Here is a 23366-nt window from a genome sequence, read left to right as displayed (position 1 = left end):
ACACTTCACTGTTTGCTTTTCCTTTAATAAACTGGAACATTTGGTTTTCATAGTTCAACAACGCCTTGTGAAAAATAAAATAAAACATCCACCAGAAGAATTCAGCAGAATCACAACAGCGTGATGCACATTTACTGACGTTAATACGACACAAATAAGTACTTGGGAGAGAGACGAAGAGATAGAGACAACTGGTCTGAACTATACACATATTTTGTACATGTAGCGGTTATTGAAAGTAAAATAAAATGTTCCGATTACAATACTTACTGTACAAAGTTATCTGAATAAGGCAACACAGGGACTATACCAGTAATGAAAGCTGCAGCTTATCTGAAATGTTAAGTTAGTATTTTTCTCTTCCTCGTCTTTAAAGGGCTGCCCAGAAAGAGGACCATGGGCCCATGGCAGAGGAGTACTGCGAGTACAAGAACTTAAAAGCTAAACTCCGTTTGCTAGAAGTCCTGCTCAGTAAACGGGCTACTCCGAAGACTGTTTGAGCCTCCTTCACAGTGGGACTTTTATTTTGAAACAGTTTTTTTTGGCTCACTTTATTGGATAATATTTTTTTCAGAACAAATTTCAAAGTGAGATACCGGTACTCTGGTCATGTTTCATGCGATGCTTATATGGTGATGCACTTTAAACGACTTTGATGTTGACTGACTCTCACTTTGGTTAAGAGTGATGGCAAGATGATGCAAGAATTGCTGGGCCACATCCAGCTATTTTTAGTCCCTTGACAAATTATACTTTTTTCTGCAACTGATGTAGCGAGTGTAACACTTTCATTTTAAGGAAAAAAGAGAACAAATATATATCACGGTTGATGTTAGAAATGTTATTTTATGCTATTCTAAGCTATTTTATGGCACTTTATTGTTACTTGCATTTTGTTCTTGCCAAACTAATGTCGATATAACAGGTACGTAACGTGGTCTACTACGTTCAAATGCTGCTCTTTGAAAAGTGCAATCTTGGCAAGGGGGATATGTCATCCGAATACACAATCCGACAATCCTGTAGAATGTTTGTGCATGTCAATCCGTTTTTAGTCCCACATTGTACTATGATATGTAATAGTTCATAGTTGATATGATGAATTGTGGCAATTCAAGTTAAACATTACCTTGGAAAAAAAATAACTTGTGAATGTTGGCATAGTGCAAGTTACTCAAATCTGTGTTGTTTTCTCCTTTTTGTGTTTTTCATCCAAAAATGCAATTCTTTACTAGGATCAGAGCTCTTGACATTGTGCACTTCTGGTTTATATGTGTATATATCAGTAAAAAATAAATATTTTTTCACATTACTTTACTAAACACAGTTTATGGTTTCCTTATAACTAGAATAAATCAAACGTAACATTGCAGAAGGGTAGCTATGGTAGAGTGAGACGCCACCGCCACATAACATTGCAGAAGGGTAGCTATGGTAGAGGAACTGACAGACTCAGTTTTCAAAGTCATGCTGTACATACTGCATCATGCTCTTAATGGTTACCAAGTAGTTCAACTTGATCTCCGAGTTAATATGCTTTTAGTGGCTGTTGCATTAGTATTGTTATTCTACAGCAAGTTGTCCTTTTGTGTTACCTTTGGCATAAAGATGATGACACTGCAGCCCTAAATTAGTACCAGTCTCTGCCGATAGAGGAGGAGTAACTTAGATCTGTCGAATCTGAACCATTCTAACGCCTTCCAGGAGAGATGGGAAAACAGGAACACAACCATCTGTCTACCTGGACTGAAGTGAACAACAGAACATTTGAAGAGGTCAACGGGAGAAGGAGACGTTTGAAAAACAACAGAAGAGAAAATCAATGAGAAAAGCTGTGTGAATACATGCACGGAACAATGTTTGGTTAGAACATTTAAAGGGATCAGTCAGTGTTAGCTAGCGGTTTGGATGATGCTGACCAAGGCTTGTTAGGGTCAGTTTTGGCTAGCGGTTTGGATGATGCTGACCAAGGCTTGTTAGGATCCCACACTTCAGCTGTAGATCTTTCAGTTGGGGCTCCTCCCTCTTTTGCATGGTTTCTCTTCTGATGGGGAAGGCGGGAGGGATGAACAGAATGCCACACTTTTGGGAGGGTGGTTCCTATGAGGTTGAAAAGGAAAATGGATGATGTGTGTGTGCGTGTGTGTGTGTGTGTATATGGACTGGGAATTCTAGCACCCTACCCTGTTGTTAAATTTCTTTCACAGTCTGGGTCCCTCTCCTGCAATGTTCTTCTTTTGGGAGGGTGGTCCTTTGAGGATATAGGTTGGGGTTGCGTGTGTGTACGTCTGTGTAGCACAGGTGCAGTCCAGTCTCCCACTAGCGTCCCACGCTGATGTTGCAGGTCTTGCAGCTGGGGTCCTTCTTGGCGTTGACGGTAGACAGGCTCATGAGCTGGTGCCCGCTGATCTCTGCCACCGTGCCCAGCACCAGGTCCACGGGCTCTGTGTAGATCACCTCCAGGATCACATCCTGGGCGTGCCGGAAAACCAGTGCCCCGTCGCCCGCCTCCTCGTCCACCGTGCAAGTCAGGAAGTGGTTGTTGGTGATGTCGAGTGCTTGCAGCTTTGCCTTACAGAAGTCATCGCCGGGCGAGCCCTGTGGGGCCAGCACCAGGATGACGTAGTGGTAGGCCGTGTACATGCAGTAGAAGTCCCCGAAGTAGAGGTTAGTCTTGGGGTTGAACAGGGTCTCAGCCTGGATCTCAAAGCGTGTGCGGCCGTAGGGGGAGTCCTGGGGGGGCTTGCCTGTGTTGAACTCTGTGTTGCAGCTGAAGTAGAGGCCCTTCAGCTTCCCGCTGATAGGTGAGCCATGACTTCCACTGTTGTCCTTCACAGCTGGCAGCATGTGGTTCCCATGCACCTCCCTGGAGAGGAGACATGGACAACTTTCTGAGTAATCACTATACTATAGGTTATTACAATAAATGTATCATCGATACAACCAGGGATTTGGGTAGCAGCTGAATCCTACTGAAAGCTGGTCAATGTGTCTCTTGACAACACAAACAACCTATTCAGAAAGGATGCATTTCAGAAACAATGAGTAAAAAGACTGATCTAATCAATTTCATCTAGTTAATCTACTATAAAAATGATTTGCTCCTCAGTTTTCTCACTGGCAAACATACCTTTATTTTCCCCTAGACAGAACTCAGACTAAAAAAACTGACAGATAGATTGTATTCGGCAAGATCTCTGGATACCAACAAATGAATAGTAGAAACTTGAAAGCACCTTGTGAGGTTTAAATTGGCAGTCAGATATCCTATGATGCAAATCTGAGCTCCAAAGGCTGCAATTATTGGCGTAATTACATTGGTAACACTTTAAAGGTTGCCATTAGAACCATAATTGTCTCTTTGTCATGGTAACTATCTAATTATTAAGGTCCCATTCAGGTCATCATAGGAAAGGCCTCATTTTACTGTCCTTGGGTGTTTTCTCCACGAGATGAAGCCGTTTCTGTGTAGTTTTTCACCATTCTACACCACAGAGAAATGAAAATAAGAGAAGATAAAAACTAAAGAACAGAAAGTGCTCTCATCCCCCAAGAAGAAAAAAAATACATAATTGGTTAACACATCAGCAAACAACAAAAAATACACCAGACTTCTCTCCTCTCTGTCTCTCTCCTCTCTCACACTCTGTTCCTCTCTCTTTCCCACTTTTCCATCTTGCTTTCCAGTCAGGTGCTTGATACACACTCAGCTTCCTCTTTCATCAGAATATACTTTAAAAGGCTTTGTATCCAGCAATTAAAGCTGCTACGTTTTAAGACTTTGGTCCAACGCATGCAGTCATTGGGGAGGTCATTTGTTCCAGCAAACATATGCACAAATGGGAACCAAAACAATTCTGCCTAGCAAGCTGCTGTTATATAAAATAGTAATTCAGAGGTTTCCTGACCATGGTACACTTCTAGTTCCAAATGCAGAAAATCCTATTAGGGATGAAATATCCGGAATGGCTGTTTTACCCAAATATAATCTGCTAACCCAGATACTTAACTTTTTTTGTATGATGCAATGTAAGCAGAGTTTTTTTATGGATTGGAGGCAGTTTTTTGCAATAATACCTTTCTGTTGAACTTAGACTAACTCCCCCAATACAGAACTAGACTTACACATGAACAGCCTATACTATCTGAGTATATATTTTTTTAAAGCATTAAGCCATACCATCTGGACCACTGCCTTGGAGCTTTGAGAAAAGCCTATGACGATTTCAGTTACAAGGGAAGGAGGTACAGCAAAGGGTCTTGTATCTCTATATTACGTGATTTCCCCGTATTATACCGTTTTTACATACTGAATCATAACGTCAGAATAAAACTGTGCTGGCTGTTAGGGCAGCTGTGCAGACGTTCGTACGTACCTGGCCTGGTCAAAGTACTCTTTGTTTTGATTCCTGTAGAACACAGAGAAGCGCAGCATCCTGCCTGCGATGACCTCAGCCTTTTCCAGCAGCTGGGTTAGATGCACCGTGGAATAATCTGGAAACAGGGGTTAGGATTAGCCATTAATGAGAGAATACAGAATGTAAGCCTATATCAAATAAAGATAGAAGGTTTTAGGGATAGGCCATAAAATAAATGCTTTGTTTCCCCTGTCCCTCTTCTGCCCCCTGCCTTACCGGCGGTGGTGAAGTCGATGATCTCGCTCCACTCTGACACGGCGTAGTCTCCGTCACTCTGTTTGGAGGCAGTCTGGACGGCCACGGTGTACTCCGTACGCGGGCTGAGGAACCAGTGACCCCTCACCGTCATGGGCAGAGGCACTGCCTTCGCCACCAGTTTGGTGGGGACATCCTGGACAGGGACACCGGCAGACAGAGCTTAAACTCAACATACACAAAGTTTACAACTCTACATACAAAACACAAACTCTGAATAAACACATTATTCACCGTTCAGCTGCAAAAGCAACATAGTGGTAGTAGTAGTGGCCTCCTCACTATTGATACAGTATATTTTAATGCCACGCACAGACCAAAACACTAAATCAGCATAAATACAATGCTTAGTGTTAAAGGCCCAGTGCAGTCAAAAACATGAATTTTCTGTTTTATATATATTTCCACACTATTAGGTTGGAATAATACTGTGAAAATTATGATATTACCCTTTTACTGTAAGAGCTGTTTAAAAAGACCACCTGAAATGTCTGCCTGTTTTTGTGAGATAAAGTTTTGGCCTGTCTGGTGACATCACCAGGTGGTAAATTAGTTAATAGACGAATAAGAAAGAGTTCCAAACCTCTCTGCCAATAACAGCTAGTTTTCCCCTCCTCAGTCAGACCACGCCCAGACAGTCCCAGAACAATTCTTCTTTGAGAAATTGCTCTTTGCTATGAAGCTACTATTTTTGTTTATTTTTGACCATTTTAATTGAAAACAATCACAATAAGGTACATCATTGTTAGTGAGAAATTATTTGATATTGAGAAAAAAACGGCTGAATTTGACCTTTAAGCTGCATGAACGACATGTGGCGTTCCCCTTCCCCCATCTCCTCAATATTGATTTAATGTATGCCATGGAGCCTAGTACTTCCTGTCTCTATGCATTAGCAGGACATAGATTGGGCCCGCCCTGCAATATTACACCAGCCAGCCGTGACAACAGCAGTACATTAATGCACAACATTAGCCCTGCGTGCTGTAATGAAAATAAATGCATTCTATCTATGTATATTCACACAGAGAATGGGAAGAAAACCGCTTCCTTTGGAGGGGGGGGGGGGGGGGGGGATTTTATGTTCACTCCACCCAGAATGTGAATGGGAGACTGATGAAATAGATCTGCAAAAATGTTACATTAGATGCATTAGATTAAAGGCTGAAACAGCAGCCATATTTGTGCAATTAGTCTCTGCTAGCGCTGTGTGATATCATTCATGCTCAGGGCTTAATCTGTTAGAATACAAAAGGTTCCCTAGTGTTAGAGTGTGGGAGTGTCAGTTCTGCTTCTGAGCTCTGCTTCTGAGCTCTGGTAAAAGGTTATCTACCCTTTGTTTACATTTCGATTTGAGTAATTTAGCAGATGCTCTTATCCAGAGCGACTTAGTACATTCATCTTAAAATAGCAAGTACATTTTCCCACTTTAAAGGAGCTATCAGCAAAGTCAGAGATAACAAGCTGGAAAAAAGTAAAGTGTGATTGTTAGTTAAGCAAAAAAATTGTGTGGGGGGGGGGGGTGATGAATTATTTAAGATATACTCATTACGCCTGTTACACTACTTGTTTGGGGTATAAAGGTTACGATGTGGCTACATACTGGTTTGTGTTATAGCTCAAACTAAACAACTGGCCTTATCATGTAGAAATTATTTTATAGACAACTTCAGGCTCTAGGGAGTTTTTCTAGCCTCTGTGCTTCTGCATTGCTTGCTCTTTGGGGGTTTAGGCTGGGTATCTTAATAACTTTGTGCCCACTGCTGATGTGAAAAGGGCTTTATAAAATACATTTGATTGTATTATAAACTGCGTGTTCTTCCTTTGAAATAGCCTAGTTGTTGTTGTGTGCGTGTTAATAGTTTACCTTGTGTTTGAACTTGTTGGAGTTCTTGTTCTCTTTCTTGTTGAGGTCGATGAAGTAGTGAGTGATACGCTCCTTGACTCGGGGCTCCATGTCCCAGCAAATCTTGAAGGAGTCACATGTGATGTTGCTGATCTTGATGTTCTGAGGGACAGGAAGCTCCTCCATCTCTACGATGCCGCTGCCCTGTGATTTATTGCCTGTGGCACAGGGACAAAGGGATTGGTTGGGCTTTAATGCTTAAGGAGATGAGAAATGTCTCAATGATATTTTACAATTTAGAGAACTACTGACGTTTTTTTTTTTGAGACACCTAATACATAAGAGGGGGCCTACAAACCCCTACAGGGAACACTTCCACCACTCAGCTGCCTCTGTGCTCTGTGGAGCATTTACCAAAGAGCGGGAGCTCCACCATGTATCTGTTGTCATGGCAACGCTGCAATCCCCTCAGATTACAAGCACATACGGTATTAAATATTTCAAACGCTGATGATTATAGTGACTCAACCCAACACAGATGGATCTCTTAATAAAGCCTCGCTTTTCTCTTTCATGGAGGACATTTCTCTTTTGTCACACACAAAGAAAATGAAAGTAGATAGAAGATTGCTCTGATAAGCCTTTTGTTCAGGGTTTGTCAGACCATTTTCCTCTGTATCTAGTCCAATACTCCCTATTTTGAACAGGTGTGTGTAGCAAGGACAAATTCACCATTTCCTCACTAAATGCATGTTTAGACACCTTTTAGTGCTACAGAATGTCTACGTGTTAATGAAAATGTCATAACACATACACAAAGACGCACAGGAATACAAATAGCATACACCAAAAGTGAATAAGAGCTTTGTAACATGGCCATGAGAATCCACTACACACCAAAACACCTACTCAAGGCATGGCAACAATTTGTTTTCTGTGCAAACTCTGAATACAGGAACTAAATACAGGAGCAAGAATGTGGAATTCTGGGGTAATGCATCAAGTATCAATGGGAAAAGCAGCAGACCATGGAAACGCCTATCTCAGACCATGAGTTTTGAGGCAAAGTGATAATTGAGTAACTCCACAAATTGGTTCATATGGAGTTTTTAAAAACATATAAACCATATCATTCATACTGAGGTTATTAAACTAGGCATACAAAAATGGGTTTCTGTCAAGGGGCAGAACAGATCTTTTGCTCTGTGCTAAACAAACTTCTATAACCGCTAGGATATCTGCAAACACTGAACACTGGTTTGAGAAAATTAAGTGTTGGCCAACAGCAAAGCACAGAGTAAAACCCAACCAGATTTTGGATGGCTGTTTAGCACCCATCCCACACAGCCCAAGCCACTGTGCCAGAATGCTGATTTAGCTATTCAGCTGTTTACACTAATCCCACCTCATTAACCTACAAATAGAGGAATTACACGGACACTGGCATGGTACTACGACTGTGATAACGGTTGTCTCCCATAGCTATCTTAAGATGAATGCACTAACTGTAAGTCACTCTGAATAAGGGTTTCTGCTAAATGACTAAAATGTCAAATGTAATCCTGGCTAATGCTGTCAACGTTTGCCCACATAACAGCATTACAAACTGCTTTCGTTAGCCTATGGCGATCTAATCACACAGAATTAGGTCTAGGCCTACTATGACTAAACTGTGATAATGCTGTGCTAAATTACTCAAAATGTGTGGCAAATTATGTCCAACTAAAGGGACACACACAGCTCTGTAAAATATTATACCTTTATTTCTAAAGAAGCTGATACCAGTAGGTGCTGAGCAATATTGAATTATTGTACATTTACTAAACTAAATGGGTACCAACTAGTCAACCATTGAATTACGTAGGCTATATCCTCCTGACAGATAGGCCTAAATGCATGATCCTTTTGATGTGATCCATCTTCACAGTCTGTGGAGGTTCTTTACTTTGTCTGGCCCTCAGCAGCACCAGCTCCTTCTGCCTTCCTCTCCAAAAGCCCTCCTGTGGGGCTGCAGTCTGCTCAGCCCTGGACCTAGATTTACCACACCAAAGCTACTGGTAACTAACCGTTCTGTGACTACACTATACAGTCCAACAGAACGTCACTCATTATAAACAGCCTCTAGAAATGTAAACACAATTCAACCCATGTAGTCCCACTCGGCCTAGAATATCATAATCCCAGTCAATGTAAAGGTGAGTCCATTGGTTTAATTCAAATGAAAATGTACAGCTAGGTATAGGCCTGACGTTATACTTGGAACAATTTGCAGGATATGCCCATCCCCCAACATGGAAATGTGATAGATTTCGTATGAACATTTGTCCCCCAAGCTATGACAGTCAGCTAGCTAGCTAGAATGCAAGAACAATAATCTAATCTTCAATCCTATTTTTACCTGTTTCCACACAAACCAATGACGCAATGCAGGCGGCAGGCCAAGCCAAATTGGGCAGCTAGCTAGCTATCTGCTCCAGTCCGGATGTAAGGAAGTTAAGTAAACATACGAAGTAACTACCCAGCAGCATTTACACGTAGCTAGCTAGTTTGCAGGGTCCCACTAACGGACTATAAACTTGAATCGTTTTACCTATATATGTAAAAAGGTAACAAGGTCGAGCTTGTTAGCTAGCCATGTGCGATCAAACCAGTGCACGGGTAGGCCTACTAAAAATAGTTAAAGTAACACATGTGCTATTTACGTTTGTCAGAAGTGCAGTAATTTACCCCGCAGCTAGCAAGGTTGTGGCATGAAAAAAATTGAGCTAACAAAACAAATGACTAAAATCAAAGAAGGTAAAGACAGCGCTGGACCTCCAAAGTCGACTGTATGAGACTACTTTTTAAAGACATTGATACACAGTTCCAGCAGACTTTTAGGCTGGGTATCTGTAAAGCACGTTGTGACAACCACTGATGTAAAAAGGGCTTTATGAAATACATTTGGCTGATTGACTTTGGGGCAGCGAGGGAACAGCTGCTGCGATCTGTGGTTGAGGCACCTAATCCATAGCTAGCTAGCTAAAGTAGTTAATAAAATGTACATGTAGGTCTATATAAACATAAGTTGTGTGTATGTTTGTATTGTGATCAGCAGCATGCTCTGTCTATACATCAGGTAGAGGCATTACTCGTATAATTCCTATCTTCCCTGTGTCTCTTGCTCTGTCTGATCAGGGGCAGTATGTATTGCCTGTCGCCTCCTCATGCCACTGGCCACCAGTCACACTACTTGGCGCTGTTGGATGCCCAAGACCCTGCCGCTGTAGGTCATCAGCCTCCTGAAGAGAGAGGATAAATCATGGTGAGAGCACATCTGTCAAACAATACACAACAGTAATTTCTCATTTCCTGTTGCTTAGTATCTGAATTTTTATACATTTCAGGTTTGATTGAAAAAGTAAAAAAACAGCTACATCCATCCATAGAATGAAGGTGGAGCAACAGTGGTGGGTAGTGCTCTTCTTCCAATGGCAGAAAGGGAAAGGGGGATACCTAGTCAGTTGTACAACTGAATGCCTTCAACTGAAATGTGTCTTCCGCATTTAACCCAACAAAATCAGAGGAATAGAGCGGCAGGTGCAACCATCCCTTGGTTCTGCTGATCCCACCAAGTTCCACTACTGTGAAGAACTGTGTTCACTATTCATCTGAAAAAGTTTGCTCAATTACATGTTTGAATTGATGTTTAGATATAAAAAAAGGTAAGTGAATAAATATTTCTAAATCCCAAAACGTAACTTGTGGGGAGAACAAGTATGATACGCTGCCGATTTTCCTACTTACAAAGCATGTAGAGGTCTGTAATTTTTAATCATAGGTACACTTCAACTGTGAGAGACAGAATCTAAAACAAAAATCCAGAAAAATCACATTGTATGATTTAAGTAATTTGCATTTTATTGCATGACATAAGTATTTGATACATCAGAAAAGCAGAACTTAATATTTGGTACAGAAACATTTGTTTGCAATTAGAGATCATACGTTTCCTGTAGTTCTTGACCAGGTTTGCACACACTGCAGCAGGGATTTTGGCCCAATCCTCCATGCAGACCTTCTCCAGATCCTTCAGGTTTCGGGCTGTCGCTGGGCAATAGGGACTTTCAGCTCCCTCTAAAGATTTTCTAGGTCTGGAGACTGGCTGGGCCACTCCAGGACCTTGAGATGCTTCTTACGGAGCCACTCCTTACTTGCCCTGGCTGGATCATCCAGATGGTCATTGGCAAACTTCAGACGGGCCTGGACATGCACTGGCTTGAGCAGGGGGACCTTGTGCGCTGCAGGATTTTAATCCATGAAGGCGTAGTGTGTTACTAATGGTTTTCTTTGAGACTGTGGTCCCAGCTCTCTTCAGGTCATTAATCAGGTCCTGCCGTGTAGTTCTGGGCTGATCCCTCACCTTCCTCATGATCATTGATGCCCCACGAGGTAAGATCTTGCATGGCGCCCCAGACCGAGGGTGATTGACCGTCATCTTGAACTTCTTCCATTTTCTAATAATTGCACCAACAGTTGTTGCTTTCTCACCAAGCTGCTTGCCTAATGGCCTGTAGCCCAGCCTTGTGCAGGTCTACAATTGTATCGCTGATGTCCTTACACAGCTGTCTGGTCTAAGCCATTGTGTTGAGGTTGGCGTCTGTTTGATTGAGTGTGTGGACAGGTGTCTTTTATACAGGTAACGAGTTCAAACAGGTGCAGTTAATACAGGTAATGAGTGGAGAACATGAGGGCTTCTTAAAGAAAAACTAACAGGTCTGTGAGAGCCGGAATTCTTACTGGTTGGTATGTGATCAAATACTTATGTCATGCAATAAAATGCAAATTAATTACTTAAAAATCATACAATGTGATTTTCTGGATTTTTGTTTTAGATTCCGTTTCTCACAGTTGAAGTGTACTTATGATAAAAATTACAGACCTCTACATGCTTTGTAAGTGGCAAAATCGGCAGTGTATCAAATACTTGTTCTCCCCACTGTAGGTAACCACACCATGACTACAACTAAGTAACTAAGTCTTTGACCACACTACGCTGTTACTTTGGTGAGTAAAAACTCATCCTACCTACCCTTTAATGTTCTAATAAAACATAGTTGATCATTACCTAATGGATTCAACATTCATTATTTTGTTATCATTTTACTATACTGTATGAATGATAGAACTTGTCTTGTGTTGATGGAGCTGTCGTCCTGTTTGGCCCAGGCCTTGTGGTACTGTATCTGCGTCAGGCAGGACTGCTGTAGTTGAGAATTATAGGTGTTCTCCCAAGCTAACCTAGTGTGATGGTGATCCTAGCCTGAGGCCTAGAACTAGCTGGCTCCCATAATTAACATCAAGCAATGGTCACAGACAATTTGCGTTTAAGGCCTGTTCTGTTCGACAGGCTTGGAGGTCATTGGAATCAATATGCCTATTAGGTAATGGAGGCTGTGACGTAGCCTCTCAGATGGACAGGTTGCCTCCCACAATGTATTAATGTTCCAGCATACACCCTAGGTCTGGAATTTCCCAAACTAGCCCTGACTGCCAGACTAATGGTGAGCTCACATAGTGAGCATAATGATGTTCAGTGTTAGGTCATGAAAAAGGCATTTACCAATGCAGCATAACTCAGACAGCTCAATAGCTCATCAAACCCAAGAGAAAGGAAGCCGTGGAAAAGAGAATTATGCCTGGTGGGGAGACAAGGAGCGACATACTGTATACATTATTTCCATTTCTGAAATGGCATGCAATATATTGGTCCATCATTTCAGAGGATTATAAATGAGTCTTGTCATACTGAAGGCTCTAAGCCAGCCAGCTGTCTTGTCTGTGAAGACACAGCTCACAGTTATGTCACCAGCAGATTGCAAGCTTATTCACACAATCACACAGGTGCAGCAGGGTGTTTATCACTTTGCCACATTTTGAAATAGAAACATTGGCATGATGCAGGTCTCAATGAAATCTGCATTGCCGTCTTTATGCAGTAGCTTTCAGAATACAATCTGTCTGCTCTGTAAATAAGACAGAGGTTTGTAAATAAATACATGAACATTGGTAGAGCAGGTTGCATTTAATTCATTGAATCCATGGCTCACAATCTCATCAGTTCCATGGAAGGCCAGGAAGCATGGCCAAGAATCACAGTTTGCTGCAAATGTGTCCTTTACTTTAACCTTGTCAAATTAAACTAATTGAGTACTGCCCTTTAATTTGAGCGATATGGTGAAGTTAAGCAAAATCAACAACCAATACCAACCTACTTAACATACAGTGGGGAGAACAAGTATTCACCTACCAACCAGTAAGAATTCCGGCTCTCACAGACCTGTTAGTTTTCCTTTAAGAAGCCCTCCTGTTCTCCACTCATTACCTGTATTAACTGCACCTGTTTGAACTTGTTACCTGTATAAAAGACACCTGTCCACACACTCAATCAAACAGACTCCAACCTCTCCACAATGGCCAAGACCAGAGACGGTGTAAGGACATCAGGGATAAAATTGTAGACCTGCACAAGGCTGGGATGGACTACAGGACAATAGGCAAGCAGCTTGGTGAGAAGGCAACCACTGATGGCGCAATTATTAGAAAATGGAAGAAGTTCAAGATGACGGTCAATCACCCTCGGTCTGGGGCTCCATGCAAGATCTCACCTCGTGGGGCATCAATGATCATGAGGAAGGTGAGGGATCAGCCCAGAACTACACGGTAGGACCTGGTCAATGACCTGAAGAGAGCTGGGACCACAGTCTCAAAGAAAACCATTAGTAACACACTACGCCGTCATGGATTAAAATCCTGCAGCGCACACAAGGTCCCCCTGCTCAAGCCAGAGCATGTCCAGGCCTGTCGGAAGTTTGCCAATGACCATCTGGATGATCCAGAGGAGGAATGGGAGAAGGTCATGTGGTCTGATGAGACAACAATAGAGCCTTTTGGTCTGAACTCCAATCGCTGTGTTTGGAGGAATAAGAAGGATGAGTACAACCCCAAGAACACCATCCCAACCGTGAAGCATGGAGGTGGGAACATAATTCTTTGGGGATGCTTTTCTGCAAAGGGGACAGGACGACTGCATGGTATTGAGGGGAGGATGGATGGGGCCATGTATCGTGAGATCTTGTCCAACAACCTCCTTCCCTCAGTAAGAGCATTGAAGATGGGTCGTGGGAGGGTCTTCCAGCATGACAACGACCCGAAACACACAGCCAGGGCAACTAAGGAGTGGCTCCGTAAGAAGCATCTCAAGGTCCTGGAGTGGCCCAGCCAGTCTCCAGACCTGAACCCAATAGAAAATCTTTGGAGGGAGCTGAAAGTCCGTATTGCCCAGCGACAGCCCGAAACCTGAAGGATCTGGAGAAGGTCTGTATGGAGGAGTGGGCCAAAATACCTGCTGCAGTGTGTGCAAACCTGGTCAAGAACTACATGAAACGTATGATCTCTGTAATTGTAAACAAAGGTTTCTGTACCAAATATTAAGTTCTGCTTTTCTGATGTATCAAATACTTATGTCATGCAACAATTGCAAATTAATTACTTAAAAATCAGTGATTTTCTGGATTTTTGGTTTAGATTCCGTCTCTCACAGTTGAAGTGTACCTATGATAAAACATTACAGACCTCTACATGCTTTGTAAGTAGGAAACACTGCCGATTTTGCAGGTTATCAAATACTTGTTCTCCCCACTGATTATACATGGCTTGTCTTGTGATTTGGGCGAGGAGTTTTCCTGAGTGTCGACATGACCCATAGACTATAAATCACAGGAGGTTGGTGGCACCTTAATTGGGGAGGCTGGGCTCGTGGTAATGGCTGGTGCGGAATAGGTGGAATGGTAGTGTCATGGAAATTCACCACTAAGGACTCAAACTCAATGTAAATGAATCAATCTTTATTACCACGGCCGGAGATGTTCACAAACTTAATCCTAGCTTGATGAAAACTCTGACAAGGTCGTTCCCTCTCAGTCCTTTTATACTGCTACACAAACAAGTCATATAAGCATGATTTACATTATTCATTATTAATGTTGGTTCCTGCAAGTGACTGACGAGGCTTCATCTCTCGAAACTGTGGCCTTGAAACTGAGATACTCCTTTTGGTTCCCAGAACAGTGTTCTGGGCGTCCTGACAATTGGTCTGAGAATAATGTCACAGTAACCTACACAAACCAAGATAGAATGAGAGGAGATGCTGTGTACAATTCAATGCTATTTCTTCAGACAACAACACTTTCCCTCACAGTATCAAATACATCAAACACGTGGTTGCCATCTGTTTGAAGCTATTCCATTCGCTCCATTCCAGCCATTATTATGAGCCGTCTTCCCCTCAGCAGCATCCACTGCTATGAAGTCAAAGTCGAAGCATTATAGGTGGTTGGAAATCCGGAGGTAATGTCTAGACTCTAGACAGACCATTTATTTTTGGTTCATTCTCACGCTAAAAGACTCCAACACAACACTATAAACACGATTCAGTGCAAGACTTTCAAAATACACTGGCAAGATGGCACAGGCTCACAGTGAAAGCGATAACATCCTACTAGAAGCGAAACACAAAGTTCTGTTCATATGGCTCCATACAGATACTGTGTGTAACACATTACTCCAATCAAATCACAGGATAATTGAGCAACAAAGAAAACAATCAAATAGAAACAAAAACAGAACACAATGAGTAAGAATTTGGAGTGAATGACTAAATTAAAATTTGTAAAAAAAAGTTCAGCTCTAAATATACCCAGCTGTTCTAGCAAATTCATTAAATCCAAAAGGCCTCTTAGGGGAGGATGAAGAGGTGAGTCATTGTGTTTAATTTGCATAGAATTAGCATGTTTAACCAGAGTGAGAGGAAATTATGTTAAATCCCTCAACAGAATACTTTGGCGTAAAAATCGATATTTTATGGAACTGTTTACATAGCATTGTTGATATACGTCATTTATAATTTTTTATCAAGACCCTTTTACCTAAATAACCATTTCAATTCCAACATAATTTTGTCCCCCCAACTAGGTTACACAATCTGTTCACAGCAAAGGGTTAAATCCCCAGAGAGCTGGAAGTGCAGTGTCTGGTCTGGATGAGGTGGAGAGCAGCAGCAGTGTAATAAGCCCCGTTTACACCTAGTGCTAACATGCTTTCTTTGTCCTGATCTTGTGCACATTCTGATTGTGCCCACATTTTGATACAGGTGTAGATGATTAAAATACACATTGTGTACCTCCGGAGGTAGTCAGGGACCCATTGTATCTGGATATCAATCAAGTGTAAACAGATCTTGATAGTCAAACTATTTAAATTATCATTATACCGGCCTCTAAAATAATTGACAGGTAGCACCATTGACTTATGGCATCAATAAAATGCCATAAAATGAATGCATATTACATTAATATTATTCTGAAAGAATATCAGTCAAATAATTTGCATACAGGACGGCACCAGGAAATCTGGCCACAATGTCCACAGTGGACGGATAAGAGACACATTTTAACATTCACTAACTTTGTTCGGATTGAGCAGATCACGAAACCCAGATTTTAGTGCAATGTGTAAACAAGGCTACTGCCAGACACCGTCATGGAGCAACTGTCCACACAAAATATGTGCTCTCATGCCTGCTTACTCAGATGAGTTGTCAGAGTGCCAGGACAATAAATCATAACAAATCTTTATTATGATTTGTAAACACCACTGGTATGGTATCAAGAGTATGACTCCATTTCCCCTTTCAGTTCCTGGATTTCTCTCTTAAAGGTTTCTACATGGTTTCCACTGGCTTTTAGGGGATTTGAGTCTAAGCCTCTTGTTTAGTGTTGTTAGTATATTTTAGAAAAACAAATGGCATCAGGCCTGAGATAATGTTTGGTAATATTGGGCTCTTGGGGAGGGGTCTTATGGCTACTGTTCATTTAGTTGGTGCTGCTGAAAGACAGATGGTAGGCTCAAATCACACATACACGGCCAGTGTCTGACAGTGAGGCTAGCTATGATGGTGTCACAGCTGGAATGGGGGGATGGCGGTTGGGAGGTCTCTTAGAGAACAGACACAGCTACTTGGTTAAATTAATGTCACCCATCCATCATGGTAACTTACTGAATTGGTGACCACAGGACATAGACGGAATACATTTATATTGAGATTAGACCTGGTTGGCACACATTTGATTTAGTAGACAAGTGGGCCTGAATTTCTTATACAGCATTCAAAATGGATGTTTGGCTTTTTAACAGTATATAACGGCTCCTTCTGATGGTGATGTCAGTTCCAGTTATTTTATTTCTCTATGCAGTTCTCAGAGCTCCTCTTGAGACAGAGGGGAAAGGCTCAGTTACGTGTGCCTTCTCACATACACTACATTGCCAAAAGTATGTGGATGCCTGCTCGTTGAACATCTCATTACAAAATCATGGAGTTGGTCCCCCCCTCCCCCCTTTTCTGCTATAACAGCCTCCACTCATCTGGGAAGGCTTTCCATTAGATGTTGGAACATTGCTGCAGGGACTTGCTTCCATTCAGCCACAAGAGTTAGTGAGGTCGGGCACTGATGTTGGGTGATTAGGCCTGGCTCACAGTCTGCGTTCCAATTAATCCCAAAGGTGTTCGATGGGGTTGAGGTCAGGGCTCTGTGCAGGTCAGTCAAGTTCTTCCACAACGATCTCGACAAACCATTTCTGTATTGACCTCGCTTTGTGCACAGAGGCATTATCATGCTGAAACAGGAAAGGGCCTTCCCGAAACTGTTACCACAAAGTGGAAGCACAGAATCATCTAGAAAATCATTGTATGCTGTAGCGTTAAGATTTCCCTTCACTGGAGCCAAGGGGCCTAGCCCAAACCATGAAAAATAGCCCCAGACCATTATTCCTCCTCCACCAAACTTTACAGTTGGCACTATGCATTTGGGCAGGTAGAGTTCTCCTGGCATTTGCCAAACCCATATTCCCAAGTTTGACTGCCAGATAGTGAAGCTGGATTCATCACTCCAAAGAACGTGTTTCCACTGCTCCAGAGTCCAATGGCGGTGAGCTTTACACCACTCCAGCCGACGCTTGGCATTGAGCCTGATGATCTTAGGCTTGTGTGCGGCTGCTCGGCCATGGAAACCCATTTCATGAAGCTCCCGATGAACAGTTCTTGACATGACGTTGCCTCCAGAGGAAGTTTGGTACTCGTTAGCGAGTGTTGCAACCGAGGACAGAAGATTTTTACACGCTACGCGCTACAGCACCCTGCCGTCCCGTTCTGTGAGCTTGTGTGGCCTAACACTTCGCGGCTAAGCCGTTGTTGCTCCTAGACGTTTCCACTTCACCATAACAGCACTTACAGTTGCCAGAGGCAGCTCTAGCAGGGCAGAAATTTGATTAACTGACTTGTTGGAAAGGTGGCATCCTATGATGGTACTACGTTGAAGGCCACTGAGCTCTTCAGTAAGGCCATTCTACTGCCAATGTTTGTCTATGGAGATTGTATGGCTGTGTGCTCGATCTTATTCACCTGTCAGCAACGGGTGTGGCTGAAATAGCAGAATCCACTAACTTGAAGGGGTGTATATATATATATAGTGTGTATGTATGTATGTGTATATATATATATATATATTTGGGATTCCTCACGTTTGTGTTGACGATTAAATATTGATCATATGCTGGATAATTTGACAGCTTTGCAGCACTAAAATAAATATGAAATGTAATGTTTTATAAATACATTGGGGAACATTTCTAAGAGAACTGAATGTATTGTATTTGTAGACAGCAAACCGTGGGCACAGTTCCCTACATTTGAATAAGCCTAAGGAAATGACAGGAAAACACAACCTTGAAGATTTAAAATGATACTAACCCATCAAAACAACTTGCTTCAAGCTTTAGTCTGTCAAAGCAGAATAAACTACATGTGATGTTGAGGTATAAGACCTCAAAGCTGTCTGTGGTGTTAATGAGAATGCTTTTTCAGGAGATCATCCTGTCCTACACCTGATTTATTCTAAAACCATGGTTTAAACTGCTTTCATGTTTATATGGTCTGTCTAGTAGGTATGGTTTTATTGTTATCATGGCATTGGCCCTATTATCAATGATAATAGATATTCAAGATATTGAAATCTACATGGAAATAGGAGTGTTGAAAAACACAAACCCATGATGCTGATGTAGGCTATATCAAGCATCATCTAAGCCAGTGAAGAATTAGCCTGTCTTGGGAAAAGAGCTTCATACTAAAATGACAATGTTGTGTAACGGATGCAGACGCCTGATTATAACCCTGTCATTTCCCCTCAGGATCTGTAAAGTAATGACAGAGATTGTTGTGCTATTGTACTATAAACAATGGGCAGCTCAAGGACACTTAGCCACTATTTACCCAGTATTGCCTGACAAATAGGAGAGTGCTTGTTTGCTGCAGAGGGGCCCATACAAGTACAAAGAACAGAGCTGGCACCAACAACTACGTCCCCCAGAAAGTCCAGCGTTTACCATTACTAAAATTACAGCTTTTAAATCAGGCCAGAGTTGTATAAGAGGATATCAACTGCATCCCACTAAGCAGCAGATGAGATAATGAACCAGTCCAAAGGATGCTGGCAGGGTGTAACTGCCCTGCTTGTGTGGTCTTGTGAAGACCACCATTGACTACACAGGCCCTAGACAACACCCCCTATGTACAAATCAAAAGCTCAGTTTAAGATGCTCACTACCAACATCTTTCTAAAAACATATCTTTAGTATTTCTGTGACTAGGCCATACCTTACCTTGTCTTGTTATTATTGTCTTGTAATGCAATGAATGCATTGAGTATGTGTCATCTAGCATATTATGGAACAAATGGATCTGCCCATGTTCCTTCTCACTCTGTTGTAAAATGATCTAAGGAATTAGAGTGAAGGGTGTGGATGCTCCATCTCTGTCTGCACACTCCTTTCTATGGGTGCAGCCATCTTTGAGCCCAGTCTTCCAGTGATCATGACTTGCTATTTTTTCCATTCAAATCAGCCATGGTAGGATATAGGCCTACAGCTGGCTTCCATCTGCATGTATTTCTCCAAATGTTCTCAATGTTGCAAAAATAAAAATCCATCCTGGTAACATATAAGCCTAGTAGGCGTAGGTCCTAGGCTACATCATGCATTTGACATACAGTATTGAAATGTTCACATAAAATGGTCATATTAAGCTACAATTAATAGGCCTGGTATCGAAATGTGAACTTCAACAAAGCCTTTTAATGATCAGACCATAGTGTTTGAGCCATTGTAAAGCGATGCCTCTGTAGCATATGTAAATAGTTGTCTTCTCAACCAGCTGAATCATCAAATCATGTAGCTTTTCTTAGTCAGAGCCTGTTAAATAATGCAATTCAAAGCTATCCTTGTATTGGGCTTGTGGATGTGGTTTCTGAAATGAAAACAGCTCTAACTGTAGGCTACTTCAATATAGACTATATATTTGTAATTTTAAGCTTTGTTCAGAGCTGCTCCAGGCAAGAATATCCTTATCTTAGTATCTATCCATTGGAACCCGTGTAAAAGCGCTTTGCCGAATGCTGTCCACGTCCATGGTTCTGAAATGGTGAAACCCTACCGTTGCGCCAAATTGCTTTCCTAGCATTTTTCTGATATGACCATTTCGTTTCGTTGTGAAAACCTAAATGCATAAGCTCCATAGATAGGGTAGGTTATGTCAAGAAAAATCTGTGCATTGACGCCCTCGGCTATGCCGCTGATGCAGCAGCGCACCGGTCTCTATCCAATCCAGATAAACTGTAAATGTCCATATTGTTACATTTTCATCATAAAATAAGGGCCAAACAGAAGCGTTATGCACTTCTTGGACACCTATTCAGACATTGTGGCACTACTATAGGTGGCTATCATCTTTCATTATCTGATGTCAGGGAATCTTCTAATGCACACAGAATGAAATTTGTGGAAAGGGATGGGGGTGATCATTGGAATTACAACGCCTAAACTACATTTATTTTGCGCTTACCCTCTCGCTCGCATAACTGTATCGCATCCAAGCTGAGGTTCTTGATCATGCCCTCACACGGACTCATCGGGCTAGTTAGGTTGTGTCCCAAGTTTGGAACCTCCATTTCTGCAACAGAGCTGGGATGCCTCTCCTGGAATCGGTGGAATTTCGCTGATTTTTGCCGCAGGACTTGCCTTCCTTCACATTCGGTGAAGAAAGCGAGAGAGATAGTGACCGGTTCCCAGCCTCTTTGCTCTCTCGCAGCTTCACTCTTCGGGGGAGGGGGGCTAAAGGCGCGTCAGCAAATCGTCACGAGCGCATAGCACACTGCCGATTTGACGCTGCAACGTGATAGGAATAAATACTACGAAGATATGCCAATCCTTTTAATGTTTGGCTATATAATTGTTTTCCAATTAACAGGTTCCACGCGCGCGCTATTTTCAATGACAGCCACAAGTGTTTCGCCTATTCAGCCGCAGGACAGTGGAACATGAATAGCGGATTAGGGGTGAGGGAGCAATTTCTAAGGGCTTTTCTGTAACCAGATTACACCTTCCACCCCCTACGGTTTAAAACGCAATTTAAATCTCTATACACATTCTTTATGTTGCGCTCCGTTTCTGCTAACGTCAGCCAAACGATATATATATCCTTATTTGGAGCTCTCTCCGCGACTCGCGCTCTCCACAGGAGCGCAGGTGCAAGTGGCCCATGCGTTAATGAAGCGGTAACGACCCCTCACCTATCATGACAAGAAGAATAATGTATTTTAAACAGCCGTGGCCCATCTCTGCCACAATCCTTTAGCCACGGGCCCTTTCCTGAGTCTAACGTGACACAGGCGGGATTTACAGGCAAACAGATGGCGTCATTCTACATTTATGAAGACTACAAATTATAAATGTATTGATCCATGTAATTGCCTTGCGATGATTAATAATGACCTAACAGTGGTCACTCCCTCTCTCTGTGTGTGCGTGTGTGTGTGGCAGTATCTCTCCCCAGTCTATCAGTGGGCCACAGTGACAGCAACGCCCACTGAGCTGGCTATAATGACACGATCGCTCCAGGTCACAACGTCAAGTGCTGCTACTGATGGTGCTTTTAATACAACTGTGAACTCGGAAAAATAGGAGGTCAAATCATGATCATTATTTTCAGGTCGGAAAGTCGGAGCTCATGAAATGGCGCGTTCAAAACAACTTGGAACTCGAACTTGGAATTCCGAGTTGGGTGTCCGTTCAAAACGATTTTTCACAGTCGGAGTTAGTTTTTTTCGAGTTCCTAGGTGTCTTGAACGCACTGATCTCCGAGTTGCCAGTTGTTATGAACACGGCATGATAGTAGCCTTCAAAACATTAGGGTCAAGGACAGTGGTGAAGCAAAACAAAATATGCTATTAGCAATATTATTAAAATGTAACAATATGTTAATAGTTCATTCCAATAGAAAAACTGGAGGCCCTATGAATGATGATCGGCAGACATAGATGTTTTCTGTCGAGCAATCTCCATTCTGAAAGGATACTCTGCGCTTCACGCGACATTAGAGCGCGGTGACACTTTGCATTTCACGGTTGGCTTGAGCGTCATGGGGTATTTGGACAAAGATGTGTGGTATCTTTTCAGCAGGCCCGGGCTGCTCTGTCTTCGTCTGCGCCGATACTGATATGACTACTGAGTCACTCTGCTGAGAAGGCAGAGGAAGTAACTGCAGAGTATATGTAATTTATACACTTGGAAATAGGGAAGCCCTAAACCCCCCTACAGATACACGCAGGCATGCACACAAGGATGCGCGTGTGCTTGTAAACCCACACCGTGTGGAAACACAAAACAACGTCGCATGCCAATTCTTGCAGTAGATTCAATGTCAGCTGAGGATATATAACTGTTCATAATGTAGGTAACCATGTCTATTATCAATGTGTTTCTGAATTTTGGTCCAATACAGGGCATATGAACACTTCTGGAGAGCTTTAAAGGACAAATAGTTTGCCTGCATATTAATGTGCATTCATTTTGAGGAGGATTACTTAGTGGGGTTATGGGCAGGCGAATTAAACATCCATAAACCCATAATCACCATGGCAGTACAAATGCAGCACACTCTGATGAGATTCTAACTGTATACCGCACTCTGATTCAGTAAGGCCAGTCCTCCCTTTTTAGTAGCGAGATGAACTGGTTTAAAACCGACCAAGCGCTAGAATGAATCTGTTGGAGTGCATTTGATTTCCATAGGCGGGTCCGTTTTTTTCACGGGACCTCCTATGTGTCGCGCGCCTGCGCTTTCACCATTTTTTAAATGGGTGTATTTGTAAAGACCATAAGCAGCTCGTGAGTTTGACGTTTGGGGAAGCTTACAAGTGTCATGACGTTGGCCTGGGGGTAGGTTTATGACAGTCATAAATACCTCTTCCCCCCTTTTTCCTCTCTCTACCCTACTGATGTTACATTTACAAACAGCTTGGTTGACATATAGATTCTGGGAACATCAGAAGGTGGGGGGAAATGAACTATATTCTGGTAATCCGACCAATTGAACATATGCTGTGGTACTTAATGAATATGATGTCAGTTCGGTTGTCATCTGAGACATTCTCATCAATGATAAGATGACATAAACTCTACAGTGGAAAGTCTACACATCAGAGTTATCGGATTCACATGGAATTGTTGTTCAATTTAAATGTTTGAACATTAAATGATTCATGATGGCATGAAATGTGATTTTAGCTTCTAAAATGTGAGAATTGGGTTTTTATAAGGTTAGGGCTCTGCTCAATCAGTGGCCCGCCCCTGTGAAGGGTCATGGACTATAAAACTTTTCAAACACGCCCTCCTCTCCCTTGCTATATAAAGCCTTG

General features: G+C 42.2%; 2 protein-coding genes across 5 annotated transcripts in view; one reads left to right on the top strand and one right to left on the bottom strand.

Moving 5' to 3' along the window:
• LOC110529788 (protein FAM13C-like) overlaps positions 1–1322 on the top strand; it is a 56273-nt gene extending 54951 nt beyond the window's left edge. The window contains exon 10 of the mRNA XM_036989878.2: positions 377–1322. Coding sequence (XP_036845773.2) covers positions 377–500 — 124 coding nt within the window. The 3' untranslated portion in view covers positions 501–1322. The remainder of the gene's footprint in view (positions 1–376) is intronic.
• LOC110529780 (phytanoyl-CoA hydroxylase-interacting protein-like) lies at positions 10–22196 on the bottom strand. 4 transcript variants are annotated; one of them, XR_005052920.2, is made up of 6 exons: positions 20513–22196; positions 6541–6737; positions 4635–4809; positions 4377–4494; positions 2184–2866; positions 10–2100 (listed from the first exon to the last, which is right to left on the bottom strand). XR_005052920.2 is itself a non-coding variant. In XM_021612314.3 (5 exons), exons 1-5 carry the CDS (start codon positions 20616–20618, stop codon positions 2320–2322), a joined length of 1143 nt encoding a protein of 380 aa, XP_021467989.1. In that variant the 5' UTR covers positions 20619–22196; the 3' UTR covers positions 10–2319. The 4 variants fall into 4 exon arrangements, 2 of the variants coding, with proteins under 2 accessions (XP_021467989.1, XP_090097617.1); XR_016497354.1 differs by having other exon boundaries at positions 6541–9800; positions 20513–20752; XM_021612314.3 differs by having other exon boundaries at positions 10–2866.
• Positions 22197–23366: the final 1170 nt, after the last annotated feature.

This window comes from Oncorhynchus mykiss, chromosome 1 (assembly GCF_057628025.1).
Source record: "Oncorhynchus mykiss isolate SJ-2025 chromosome 1, ASM5762802v1, whole genome shotgun sequence".
In the NCBI taxonomy this organism is placed as follows: domain Eukaryota; kingdom Metazoa; phylum Chordata; class Actinopteri; order Salmoniformes; family Salmonidae; genus Oncorhynchus; species Oncorhynchus mykiss.
Note: the sequence above shows the minus strand (reverse complement) of the source record. Positions and strands in the feature narration are given on the sequence as shown.

Coding starts and splice junctions, on each gene's coding strand:
- LOC110529780 (XM_021612314.3), bottom strand. CDS start 20,618: ATGGAGGTTCCAAACTTGGGACACAACCTAACTAGCCCGATGAGTCCG. Junction 4,810..6,540: donor CCAACAAGTTCAAACACAAG/GTAAACTATTAA, acceptor GTCCCTGTCCAG/GATGTCCCCACCAAACTGGT. Junction 2,867..4,376: donor GAGTACTTTGACCAGGCCAG/GTACGTACGAAC, acceptor TCTCCTCTCCAG/GGAGGTGCATGGGAACCACA.